Source organism: Carcharodon carcharias, chromosome 6, assembly GCF_017639515.1.
Source record: "Carcharodon carcharias isolate sCarCar2 chromosome 6, sCarCar2.pri, whole genome shotgun sequence".
Taxonomy (NCBI): domain Eukaryota; kingdom Metazoa; phylum Chordata; class Chondrichthyes; order Lamniformes; family Lamnidae; genus Carcharodon; species Carcharodon carcharias.
Window position 1 is genome coordinate 73,018,591 of NC_054472.1, and position 14,367 is coordinate 73,032,957.

The following is a 14,367-nucleotide window of genomic DNA, read 5'->3' on the forward strand; positions in this document are numbered from 1 at the left end:
TGGGTGCAATGAGTGTCCCACTGGACCTGAGGGAATTCATGGATGTGGCAAAACCCAATGTCCTCTGTGCTTGTGCTGGCCCATCAGTTTCAAAATGGATGGTGTGATGAGCTGCCAACTGCAAGATGTCACCCAGGAATGACCTAGGAGCATAAAAATTCAGTACCATGGTGACATTGATGGCTGCAGGTAGGGAATTGCCATGAGGGCAGCTCAGGTCATTGTACACCAGAGCATAAACGTCCAAGACCAACTGCCTGGGTCAGCACAGCCTCCAGTGGCACTGGCACTCTGATCTGCTATTAGCTAATGGCTGGGTGGTGCACCCAATGCCTTGGTTAGTGCCTTTTCCCCTCGCAGTCCCTCACTGCACTCCTCTGGTCTCCCCCTGACCAGGCGAGTTCCTCTACTGAAGCTCCTCCTCTACTCCGTCACAGCAGCGTTCTCCCATTTGCACTTGCTCAGCTGTTGGTTATTTGTTTACCGGGGCTTCTGATACCAAACTCTCCTGCCCAAGTGGTGTCAGCAGCCTCATGTCCCTCTTAGGAGTCCCACTACTTACTTTTCACAAACACAAGCTTCTCAGCACCAGCAATGGGAACCCTGTGTGGTTTAGCAGCGAAACATCATTCCCTGTTTCTTAAATATGTTGACCAGTGAATCCATTAGACCTCATGGCTCCCCTCTGCATTCATAACACTGCACTCTGATGTGTCCCAGGCCCTCCATTTTCCTTGCACCTCCCAATTAAAACTTAAAAGGCCTTAGAGCAGCCATTTTAAAAGAGCTCATCAACGAGCTTAACCGCCGGTTAATTAGGGGCATGCGGATTGCTGGGTGCCCTCCTCCCGACATCAGGTCATTGACCTGAAACAATGGGGAGGATCTTCCGGTCCCACCTGCTGTGCCTGCCCGATGAGGGGGAGCGGCCGTGTGACGGTCTGCCGCCCGCGATTGGACCCCCAACTGTGATTTCACACTGGCTGGCCAATTAACAGCCATCCAGCGCTTAAATGCTCAGCGCTGCCTGGGTGGGGAGGGGGTGGAGAGGGAGAGGGTGAGCGTGGAAGTCAGCACATGTATGCTCAGTGAAAGCTCCCTGAAGGTACAGAGCTGCCTCAGGGTGCTGAAGATTTCTAATATGAAAAATAAAGATTTTTAAATTAAGGTAAACATGTCCCCTCATGTGACTCTGTCACATGGGCAGGGACAAGTTGAAAATGAGTTCTAAAAACTTTTATTTAATTTTTAATTAACATCGGAAACCTCAACCCGCCCGTGAATGAGGTTTCCTCACAAATCCAAAGGCCGCTTGGCCTATTCACCTGCCCTCCAGCCATAAAGTTGGACGGGCAGGGAAAAGTTCTATTTAATTAATTGATTGATGGGCTAAACAGCCCTCATAGCTGGTATAACATGTTTTATGTTGAAGATTTAAATCTTATACAGTGGCATGCTCATTTCAAGAAGGGTCTTAGGCTGCATTACGCTGAAAAATTGTTAAAGAACGCTCTTAAAACGTTAAGATGTTAATATAGAAAATAGTTAGGTAGAACAAGGAATATTTCTTTGTAAAACTCCAAGGAAATGAAATGTAAAACAATAACTGGCCTCTAGAAGGGTTTAGTGGCACTGGTTGCTATTAAATTATGTATTTTTCTTTTTAATTTTATCACAACATAAGCAATAATGTTTTCACATCTGAAAACCCAGTTTATTATTTAGGAAATAGAGACAATCTTCTGATTTATCCAGTTAGAATCTAGTGAAAATTAACATGAGTTTCAATAAACCTTTTTATATAGGCTATGGTTTCGGCTAACCAGCTACAGATGTTTAACAGTTAAAGTTGACATGCTGTGTTTGACATTCCTTGCAGATTTGTTTGAAGGTCATAAGGCTGTTTCTCCTTTACACCAAAAGTCACAAAATCTGATTTGATCTGATCTTATAAGTCAAATTATAAATGTGACTATAGTGCTTTTTTTTCACTTTTGGAGAGACTGTTTACATATTGTGGCATCTAGTGTGTAAAACAGCTGCTATATTTGCCTAAATAGCAACACTAACTCCATTTCAAGGTAGATCACTACATGTGAAGCACTTGCAGATGTTTTTAATAGACAAGGCACTACATAAAAATAAGTGTTTCTTTCTTTAGAACATATCAATTCAAATGACATAGCTGATGGGTAGTTAGATGTCTTAAAAATCATCAGATGCTCAATTGGAGTGGCAGGTGATTTCTGAAGTTTTTTTTTAAAAAAAAACACAATTTAATCGTAGTCAAAGAAACACAAGTGATAATGTCAAATTTTTAGAGGGAGATTGTAGAGGTTTCAGGAAGAATAATGATGACTGCTTCAGGAAGGATAGTAATGGCAGCCTCAAGAAGGATAAATACATCAGCCCCAGGAAGGAAAGTGATGGCAGGCTTGGGAAGGATAATAATGGCAGTCTCAATAATGATAAAGATGGCAACTTCCAGGAAGGATAGTGATGGGGGCCTGTGGAAGGATAAAAATAACAGTCTCAGCACAGGTGCTGATGGCAGCCTACAGGAAAAAATAGCTATAGTTGTCTCCAAAAAGGAAAGGACAGATTGGAGATGGGATCAGGTATGTTTGAAATGGTCAGAAGATTATGTAATCTGATTTAGAATCAAGATAGGAGAATGATGTAGTTACAGTAACTACAATGGTTTATATTAAAATTTAGTGAACAGTTCAGTGCCCTTAAGTCACAATATTAAATAAACTACTTCCAAAGACAACTTCCTTTTTGGTGCTTATACTAGACAATCAACATTATCAAAACATATCCCCCCTACAGCACAATCTTTAACATGAAAATATTTTGAGAGAAATATTCTGACTCCAAGTGGCTGAGGTTTCTACTGGCACGGGCTTTTTCAATATATCAGAACAGGTTCTGTTGTGAACCTGTTGAGCAGGTTCTAATCCATAATGAGGTTCCCACATACAATGAACATTACTAAAATTTCAAAAGCATCGTAAGCATCATATAGAGAATATTAAGGGGTTTATAGCTTAAATTGTAATAAATATAAAGGGAAAAAGTTGTATATAAATATAAAGCAGTAACAGGTATATCCCCTTGTGTGTTAATTAGTTTTATGCCCTCCATTCCGACATGGAATCTGTGCTTCCCAAGATTGTACCTAGACCTAATTGGAGTCAAAACCAAACACTAAGAGGAGTTCTGGAACAACATTCGGAAATTTATATGCCATTATTTTTTCATAGTAATTATTCATTCTCATAATTTACGATAATCTTTTTGACAATAGTCCTACTTTGAAACAGGATCTTATATAATAGACGGGCTAAGAACCTCCTCCATGCTAAAAGATTTCTGTCCAGATTTCTGATAAATCTAGTTAATATTGTGAGAGCCTTCACTTTTTTAAAAAAGCAAAGCACGTTTATTGATTTTTCCTCCTTCCTGAAAGCATCAGATAATAAGAATGAAATAGGATACTGTTAGCTATCAATCAAAGGTCACTGCGCAGTTTCACACTGTTTTTCCAGCGGAATCTGCTAGAAGATCAGCAAACTATTACTTATGTAATAAACTCCAGTAATTAGCCAGCATACATAAACAAGTATTTTTTTCATCCTTTATCCACACCCCTCCCCCACTGTTTTCCTCATTGTGAACAGTTTAATTATTTGATGTTTTAAATCACTGACTTTCCATACTGATAAATCTTGAACTGACAAAACTCTTCAAACCTTTCTGTCAAATGACCTTCCATTTCGAGTGTTTTCTTTCTTGTTTAAGGTTGCCTGCACAACAGAATCATTTAAAATCAAAACGGTGGGTACTGGAAAACAAAATGCTGTTTTCAGGGCTTGGCAGCGCCACTTGTAATCTGTTGATTCAGGGAGACACAGGTGAGTTGACTTTACTTTTCCATTTCTTTCCTTGAAGTGAAGTACTGTAGAACTGTGATTTGTGAACTTACCTCATGGGGAATCTCAGGTGCAAGGATAAACCCTGGCACCTTGAGACACAGCCCGTTTGAGCAATGACTTGCTGTTCCACAAGCCTGCTCCTTTGTATTTGCCTCCAAGTAAATGAAAAAAAGAACTGCAATTAAAAAAAATTACGGTGTTGGATACATTAAAAAAAGACATTCCTTTTAGTCCTGTCCTGCCCTGCCTCACCCCTACTCCCAACCGTTTTATCACTATCTTTCCTACTGTTCTGCAGGTAGTGATTCATAATTCTGTTCTGGATGATAGTAGGGCCCAGGACCCCACCACTCTATGTCAGAGTCCCCACATGCTATGTAACCAATGGGATAGCCTCATAGCCAAATGCACTTCTGTCCAATTGCTCACACACATGCATTTTCCTAAAGGTGATCACAAAAGGGTTGTCAACTCTGGTTAGACATATTCCAAGATTTTTCAATCACATGACCTCCTGCATCCAATTGCCTCACCATCTATCTATGCCAATTGGAAAGCGAACAGGCATTTTTGGCAAAAATAGTGGAACTGCCCGATAATCGCCAGACTACCCTAAACAAGTAGCTCCCATTTTCGCCGGGTGGGAATTGGGGGATTGGGTGCGTTTTGCGCAAGTGCAATTTACAGAGGCAAGTGACCATTTAAATCATCAGCTTCTTCCAAGGAAGTGGATTTTGGTAGCCTTGGAGGTTGAAACCTGAAGTGTGCAGATTAGACCAGGTCTGAACTTTGTGGATTTGTTTGGATAGCCAGGGTACTCCTTTCAACAGGTAAGGTACCCCTTTGGATCTAGTCCCAGGACACCTTTGGTGGAGGTCAGGTGTCCTTTGGAATTAAAAGTTGGCATAAATGTTCGTATAAAGTGCATAAGCATATTACTGTCAAACTCATTAGAACTGTCAACAGACCTGTCAAAACTATCAGAAGCACCTGTAAAGGGGACCTGCCAAAAGGATCTGTTAAATGGAACTGTCCAGAGGTCAGTGAGCAATACCTATTAAAGGGAGCTGTCAGGGCATTTAAAAGTCCTGTCCTTTAAATCTTTGAAAACATGTCTAGAGTGTTAAAAAATGCTTGCTATTTCACTCCTCTGTTGACATAAGCCTGAAGGCTTCAATTACTGGATTAGTACTGTTTGACTGATATCACAACTATCTATCAGCACAGTAGGGTGCCTACCTTTTCATAGTTTGATTGACAGCTCCAAGTGGTTATAGACTCCTTAATGTGGGACTATGAATTCCAATACTTGTTGCTATAAGAGATTGTGCACTTGACTGAAATATTTGTTGTCATAAGGCTTTATATAGTTGAAGGATTCTGAATATAGCAGTGGGTTTTATAGAATGAGCATTTTTTCAATATGGTGAAGTCTTCAATAGACTCTTAGAACTTTATTTTATCTCATCTCTGCATGGGCCCTGAGGTCTGCTCATAATGGATACCAGATGAGTTCACACAGTAGGTGTAAAGACAAAAGTTGGTGGCATGGGTTGGCACTAAGTTGGCATAGGGGTTATAAAGGGCTAAGGGGGTGGGTTGGGGCATAGCATGAAAAACCATTGAGGTTGTTTGGTGCACATAACATGGCAGCTTGGCATGGGGGGCATGAGGGCCATAGGAGTTGTTTGGGGGCATACCTAGGCATGGGGAGCTTGAAAGACAATGGGGGTGCATGAGGGCATAGCTTGGCACAGGGATAAAGAGTCATGGGAAGTGGGTGGAAGTCAGAGCTTGGCATGGGGAGCATGAGGGGCCATAAGGTTTGTTTGGGGGCATGCCTTGGCATGGAGTGTATGAGGGGCCGTGGGGATGGGTGGGGCTGCTGGCATGGCATGGGGACATGAGGTGACATGGATGGGTCATGGGGAGTGTGCGGGGGTGTGAGGGGCAAGGGGGTGTGAGCGACGAGTGGGGGAGGATGTTTCGTATTTTATTTTTTATTATATTTTAGGCAGCGCTGGCGCCCCAAGGCAGGCTCCTGCCCAGCCCGCTTCCATACCTGGCATTCTCCTCAGTTTTTATAGAATCACCAGCCCCGACTTTCAATCCAACCCATTCCCCAGGCTTAAAGTCCAATGTCTTGGCAACCATTTTTAAAGGTCAGGTTTGCAGAGCTGGGAATTCACCCATCCCTGTGCACCAGTCCCACAAGCAACTGAGCCTTTGTTGCCCTTGCATGATTCATGACTGTCAGTCTTTTGCCCCCACCCGCCAATTTCTAACTGAATAAAAGTGATAGAAGAAAATTATATAAGAAAAGTATTTTTTAATGTCCCTTTCATTTTTTCTGGCATTTTGCAGCAGTTTCCAGGAGATTAGTTTTGAATTTCTGCAGACTCCAGGAAAATCCTAGAGATTTCCCAACATGAGGTTACAAGCAGGAACCCCCCCCCCCCCCACCCCCCGAGTCATTTATTTTGTTTCTAACAAGTAGTTTTGAGGGCAACTACAGTCATCCTACTGTCATACTGGCTGAGCTATGTTATCACAGCACAGACCAGGGATTGGCATTTGCATCTTCCTGGGCAGTATGATATTATACCACATTATGCTACACACTTACCTACCAACCTATAGCGCATGGTGATATTTTACCATAATCAATCATTTTAATAACAAAGTAAGTGGAAGTGGCAAACAGAGAAAAATTTAATTGGAAGTCATTTTAAAAGAAACAATTCTTGGTATTATAATGTAAATATAATTCATGTTTGTATCAAATATCAGTGAATTTCCTGATAGTTGTGAATAACTCACTTTGTATTGGTGAGATCTGTTCTTAAATCTTTTGCTTAGGAGCTTTAATCAATTTTAATTGGGAGGGGGGGATTGACAGGCAGTTGACCTGAAATTTCCCCAGGTATATTTCTTGGAGAGAACCTTGTCCTACAAAGGATGGCAGATCACAAAGCTGAGCCTGCGGTTGAATGATTGTTTTACAATCTACATTTTTTATCACTACAACTAACCTTTACTATATTTGGTTTCAAGTTTAAGAGAAGAGGTTATATTTATTGGATTGCCATATAATTGTATTTTATATAAATTTAGTTTTAAAGCTCTCAGCCATTCCTGCGCATAAACAGATGTCTTGCATTGTGACCTAATGAAGCTCCACTCCAGTGCGAATAATATTTATAGCCCATCATCCCACTATGCCAGCAATGGAAAAAAAATTTCAGAATGTTATAAGATGGAGCTCCACAAAAATATAATTTTTTAAATGCATGCCTCCAGCGCGGAACATGGAAACATTAGGAAGTCACAAATATACTCCCTATGTGGTTGGAAAATTGTGGGAAGTACACTCTTATAACTTACATCTAGAAAACCTCAGCAACATGAATAGAGTCAAAAAAGCAGCCCTAAAATGTCTGTCTCCAGGCTAGCTCCAGCTCGAAGCTCTAAAACAAAGAATTATGAAGGGATTGACATCCTACTATTTTAGTGTGCTGATTAACATTAAGGTTTATGGGGCAATTCAGTGTAGATGACACTTCTGTAATTTGTCAAACTGGAAGCAATCCTGTTCAGTTTCCATCAGATACACTACACTCCTGTAGTCCCTAATCACAGGCCCCTTCTTGAAAGCTAGCTCAAACTCATTTTGATAATCTGCAGTATCTTGTTCAACTCTTAGCTGCACTTGTTTTTTTTTTCTTTCCTCATCTGTATTGCTGCTGAACCCTCAGTTATGTCTTTGTTACTTCTAGTCTTGATTTTTCTAATCTCTCTCTCATCAACCTCCCAAAGCACCACCCTGCATAAACTTTGATTCATATAGAATTTTGCTATCTACCTTCTTATCTCTAGTGTTACTCATTAATCACCCTTGCTGACCTCTACTGGTTTCCCATTCCTCAGTACATAGATTTCAAGTTCTTCATTCTCATCTACAAATACCCCTCCAGCCTCAATCCAACTTCCTTTGCCACCCCTTCCAGCTCTCTCTATACTTTCTGCTCTAACCTACAGTGTGTTCTCTCCTGTTTTACTTGATTGTTGGTGCAAGAGCCTGTAGCCTCCTTCTCCCCACATTTCAAAACTCTCTTCTGAAGCTAGCTGCTTTACACATCTCTTGCTATTTCCAAAAGTCATCTTAAAACATACTTACTACTTCAGCCATGCCCTCTACCACAATTCCCCCCTCCCTCCGCCATCTGCCCCTTATTTCCTTGCTATCGCTGCTGGAGGTGGACCTACAAGTGTGAAGCATCTTGGAACATTTTGCCATGCCAAAGCCTCCAGAACTGATGAAAAGTAATTGAACCAAAACATTCTCTATCCACAGATTCTGCCTGACCTGTTGAGTATTTCTAGCAATTCTTGTTTTTATTTCAGATGTCCAACATCCAGAGTATTTTGCTTTTGTTCTTGATAAATATAGTTAGTTGTTGATGTGGTTGTGAAATGTATCTTACCATTTTGTTTTTATTTCAGTCATAACATTATTTTTATTATATTAATGCTTTACTTTCTGCTCTAATTTCCTTGGGCAAAATTAGTGACAATTATCTTCATGGAGAACATCAAATAAATTAAAACTTACTTTCATTAAGGCAGAAATATTCTGTTAAATATTTAATTTCTCTTCATGCTGCATATCACTATATTCAATCTAAACAACTCCTGCATTATTCATGAGAACTAAGCCTGTTGCTTTCTAATATATATTTACTTACAAAATGCCTTAGAAGAGAATGATGTCTTTGTCAATTGCTATATAATCCTAAATCTCATCATAAGAATGATTTCATCCCCATCATTCATGATGTCACTGAGGAGAAATTCAGAAGAAAATATCAGTTTCATTGCTTCTACGGAGATATAGTTTTATGGTAAAAAAGCACAAAAACAAGGGAAGACAGAGGCAGGGTCCTTTGAAGTGCTTGAGATTATGTGGCAGTTTAAATGAATACAGTTCTCTGTTCAGGTTTGATGGATAAAATAAGGACTTGAAAGTTGTTTTTAACTCATGCTCAGGGTGTGGGCATTGTTGGCAAGATGAACAGTTATAGTCCATCCCTCATAGTTCTGAGTGGAATCACTGACAGTGATTTGATGCAATTGGTTGACTTACTAAATCACTTGAGGCCATTAAAGACTCAACTATATTGGAAGGGAAGTATACTGGCATGGAAGTGTAATGCAGGAGTATATTGATGTGTACACATCCACATATATAATACAACATTCTATATTTCAGAATATATTAATGCCTAAACAACAAAAAAGCAAGAGTATTGATCAATCTGTGGCAAACTGTAGATTGCCCTCAAATCCTTAGTTTTACATAAGCTGATGTGTTTAGGCATTGACTGCTCAGTAGTACTCCTGTAACATTCTATGATCTTTCAATATTGTGAGTTAAAGTTCCAGCCGAGATAGAGATTTTTTGGGGCAATTTTTCTGAACTAAGGTCCAATAAATGTCTTTTTTTTGAACTACCAGAAATAATCTAATTTGTACCCGAAATGAGAGCAATACAGATGGAATCCAATCCGTCCCCTATAATTTTACTATCACACATGAATAAAATAAATTAACCCAATATTAATTGTTTTGAGTAAATATAACTGAATGTGTTGACAATATTTTGATAATAAAGAAAATGGGAATTTGGGAGGTGAGGGTTAAATTGTGAAATAATGCACTTAAACACTGACCTCTTTTCAAGGTCATACTAATTAAAAAGAAAATGTCAACTGTGCAAGAATTGGTGTAGAAATTTTCTTCAAAAGATTTGAAAAAACTGGATTCTAATGTATATTAGTGGGATTGATTTCCAACAAAATTTGAGTGTTTCAGTCCAGGGCTGCCTATTATTTGAAATCACCTTTCTGAACTAGATGCATTTTGCCTACTATCAGCCAGTGCAGAAGAAAGAGCAGCATATGGAAGCATCGTGTCCTGTCTTGAATGAGGGGAGGGTTAATTTGAGCCTGTGCTGCTTATCATGCTTGAATTGCACTGCCTGGTGGATGGTCATGGAATGACATGGGCAGTGAAATTTTAAAAGTCAATATCCCAGACCACTTTGCTCTCCTAGTTAAATGCTTGCAAGGAAAGGTAAATAAACTTATGATGATATATATGAAATTGTGTAAGTTGCGTTTGATCTACAATTTTTTTAAATAGGATATATTCTTCTGTTCCATGTCAGGAAGCAAATATAAAAGCTTGTATTTTATAGATTATAATATCACACATTTTGGGTTTATATTTTAATCTCTGAAATTAAACTGTTGCAAAGTATATACAAAATATGTTAACAAAACAATAAGGAGGAAGAATAGAATTAACTACTTTCCAGAAAAAATCTTCAGAATACCTGCAGCATCATTATGCCACTGGAGTTGGAAAAAATTATAGTTGAATACAAAGATTAAAATCCAATTGAGCCAAAGGTATTTCATTAAGGGAAGTGGGAGAAAGATTTAATTCCTGTCAAACTGTACCTGTGATGTAAACAACTACAAAGTGATAGTGATGGGGTTATATAACCTTGCAACTTCTTTCCTCCTAGACATCACCTGAGGCTTGTTTTGGCTATCCAAATATAAAGCATGTCTGGTGTTTCTGTTGTTTTGAACTTTGATTCACATTGGTGGCCTTCCTTAGTTACTGGTATCAGAAGCCTCATCTTTAGCCAAAACTTATGTTTGTCACGTATGACTTGCTCATTAATCAATCAAAGAAGAGCTTTCCATGGCAACAGTATTCTTAATAGGGCTTTCTGCAATGATCAGTCTCTCACCAACTACAAATTATCAATACTGATTATTAGATTGGTGCAGTGGGGAGGAATTGCTGCTGTAAGCACTGCAGGGCTGGCTGGTCTCCCAGAGTTTAGTCTCAATGCATTTGCATACAGCTCTGTCTCAGATTAAGTACCCCACCCTTTCCACCTTGCTATTCACTGCATACTTAATTTACATACAAATTTCCTCCTTCCTTCATCCACATTCACTGAACAAGTTTAGGTGGAGACAGTTGTCTCTAAAGAGGAAACTAATTCCAGAGATGAGTTCATATTATTGAAAATCCCATATGGTAGTATTTAATAATAGAACCTTCTAATTAGCATCTCGTAGTTTTCTAACAATGTCTCTCTGTATCTTTCCCTCTTTTGAGTTCCAAGCCATTGCTAATTGTGGAAAACAAGAGATTGCAGCATTTGGATTATTTGATCTTTGTTTTTCTTGCAGTTTCTCACTTATTAAATGGTGATCTACTGTAATTTTTCAGCCACTTGTTCACCTTTATTAATCCGATATATTTCACGTTGTTAGGATTTCCAAACTTAATTTTATTTTTGTAAGAGCTGCAATTTCTATAATTGGTTTTCATCCCTCCCGCATGAATCTCAGCCAGGTAACATAAAAGCTAATGAATTTTAAATGGTATCTCAATGCTGAAAGAATAGCCACATGGGTGGGGTCTGCCTGCATTGTGCTGTGTTCTGTCAAAAAAAAACGTAGCAAGCACACCACTGCAAATGCCCGAAGGTACTTTTATTCTCTGAAGACGTTGAGGATTTTACAACCATTAAAGAATTAAACATAAACCAATATTATAAAAGAATAAAACAAACATTGCATGAGGTTACTATCTTTTGTTAGACTGTCTTACATCTAAATGAGCCTCTAAAAGCCACAAAAGGTTTTCTTTTTAGGTGATGTAAATTAAAAATATTTCTAACTACAACGGTTGCTACAAATTACAAACAATAGAACTAATTTCAATAATTTTCAAGGTGCTGCTCTCTTGACTTGTCTGGGTATTTTGGAATGCACTTTACTCCTAGAACAGATATTTCAGAGGAAAACCTGAAAATAGACTTATTTAGCCACTGGTAGATTTAATAAGTTGCATAATCTTTCTTAAAAAATTAAGCCCACCATAAAAGAAAATAGAGATTCGATTATTTTAAAAATCGGTATATTTGAATACACTACATTTTCTGCTGAGAAAAAAAATTCGCCGTGTATTACAAAAGTAAGGAATTCTTACCGATTGCTGTTTTAGACATGGTGGAGGATGCAAATGCTCAGAGGCTGGAAGGGAAAGGGGTCCAGCTACAGCAGCGTGGAGCGAGATGACTGAATAAGGCACTGAGTCAGCAGTGTGGAGCTCTGGAAAGGAAAGAATACAGGCGACTTCTATGAATAATAATCACCTGCCAAGCAAACCAGATTGGCTGAAAAGGTCCCTTGACATGACTGGTGCATTCGCTGGATCTCCAGGCGTTAAATATTGATCCACCAATGATGCTAAAGCACAAAGTGCCAGTATGCAGTTTGAAATGCAAATCAATATTGAACCACCTCCCTCCTTATCTAGTGGCACATTCCATGCAAAATGCTAAATATTTGACTTCAATAATTGATGTTTTGGAAGCAGCACATTTTATAATACCTGAAAATTCATCCAAGTGCTTTTCTTGCGAGAACATTATGTGCTGTCCGTGGTGCTGAACCGCAATTTTCGAAAATCGGACAATTTTCAATTCATTTGGTGCAATGTTCCAGCACACAGAGGGGGAGGGGAAACGACAGCCGCGCCCTTAGTTCCATGCATTAAATTCTGCCTTAAATCAAACTCCTAAGAAACACTTCGAATTTTAATGTATCCAGCTATTAGTTGTATTGCAACTAAGTTGTATTAGTATTGCATTAATTGTAATAATGCCTTGGTTTTGCAGATTAACCTGAAGTACTCACAGATGCTTGAAACAAGGCTTTCATTCAGCTAATTTACTTTTATCATCTAAAAAGTGGTGTCAGCAGACTGAGAGCACAGAGAAATGAACAAGAAAGCCTCATGGGTGCTGGCAGGTGGCAAATGGAAAGTCCTGGCAAATTCTGAGCAGCAACGTTGCGCTCTAATGATGGGTAACTGTACGTGGAGACACTTCCTCTTAGTTTCAGTTCATTTGCTTCACTTTCAACTATTAATGGAGCCAGGAGGCTAAAAACTAGGTCCAACTTTCTTGCAGCTGCTTATCCACTATTTAATGTAAAGTATTCATCTATCATTTGATTAAGACCTTATTTATTATAAGTAGTACCTATAATTTATTTAGCACTGGGTTTGAAAGTGTGTCCAAGAATCTCACAGGATGACTGAACTCACCATCACCACCACTGCCATCATCACCATCAGTTGTTTGCTCTCCTCTTACTACAAAGGCTGCTTTCATTTCCACAGTGAATGCTGTTGAATATGATTATTCAAAGACCACTTGACTCTTTATTGCAGTTGACACAGCACAATCGCAGTTAATGTCATTCTTCCAGTCCAACCAAAACCAATTTGAACCGGATTCCTAGAAAGTCCATGCAGATTTTACAAAATATGAATGCAACATAATTAGATTTAAATACTGGTTTGCATTTATTTCTTTACTTGCCCATCCTAATGTAAAAAAATAAATTGGTACTTTCGCCATTCTAGGATCTGTCTACTCAAGTCTAACTGCACTGCAGGTTAGTTTAACATATCTTGCTATTGTGCTAAAGCCTTTTTTTAATGCTAAACATTAAGTGATTATTATTTATTAGTAAAATTAAATTATTATTCGTATTTATGAGAAAAGTTAACTAAAATATAATCCAGTTGATTATGGCGTTGGTATAAGTAACGAAGGGCTAACATATAAAAACTGGGTTTTCGCTGCAGTGCTGCTGTTTGTGGGTGGAGTAGTGGGATTGCAGTCTTGACTCGGAGAAGCTCAAGCAGTGAGTGTTGCTATTTGTATCTCTCGAGGTGCTTGTGAATCTGTGCTTTACGGGCTATACGATCCATATTCTGGTATAGGGAATGATTTCCTGCTTGTCACAGCATAAAGGTAGCCTTTAATCATAACTGTGAAAATTTGAGCTGAGTTAAATACAGAAACTAAATTATTCTGCAAAACTAGATATGCAGCAGCAAAAATAAATCTACATAGCAATAATACATTTGTGCACCACAATTTTCATTAAATCAATGGATATTGATTTTTTTGACTCCTTATCCCACTGTTAGCTTATCTAACATACTATAATCACTATCATATTGAGGCTATGAACTTTTATACAGAAATATCTTATATTAACATTTCTTTCAGAGCTGACATCCTTAAGCCATTTATAGATGAGCTCAAGTTTGAGTTGATGTTTAAATGAATTGTCAAGTTGAAACGTATTTCACCAGAAACTGCTTGAAATATATTATGATTAATTAATAAAATATTTACTTGCTCAAATGAAATGAGTTAAATCTGTGAATTGTCTTCACCAAAATAGTTATTTTCCAGTAAATTTACAGCAAAAGTCATTATATATCAGTTTGGCAAAAAAGATGTTTGTCACTGGTTTTTGAT

At 38.6% G+C, this 14,367-nt stretch overlaps 1 protein-coding gene across 1 annotated transcript in view; it reads right to left on the reverse strand.

The window, feature by feature from the left end:
* The window catches only part of stmn2b (stathmin 2b), a 54,820-nt gene extending 42,675 nt beyond the window's left edge, over window positions 1-12,145 (reverse strand). Inside the window, exon 1 of the mRNA XM_041189892.1 lies at window positions 12,015-12,145. Coding sequence (XP_041045826.1) covers window positions 12,015-12,033 — 19 coding nt within the window. The 5' untranslated portion in view covers window positions 12,034-12,145. The remainder of the gene's footprint in view (window positions 1-12,014) is intronic.
* Window positions 12,146-14,367: the final 2,222 nt, after the last annotated feature.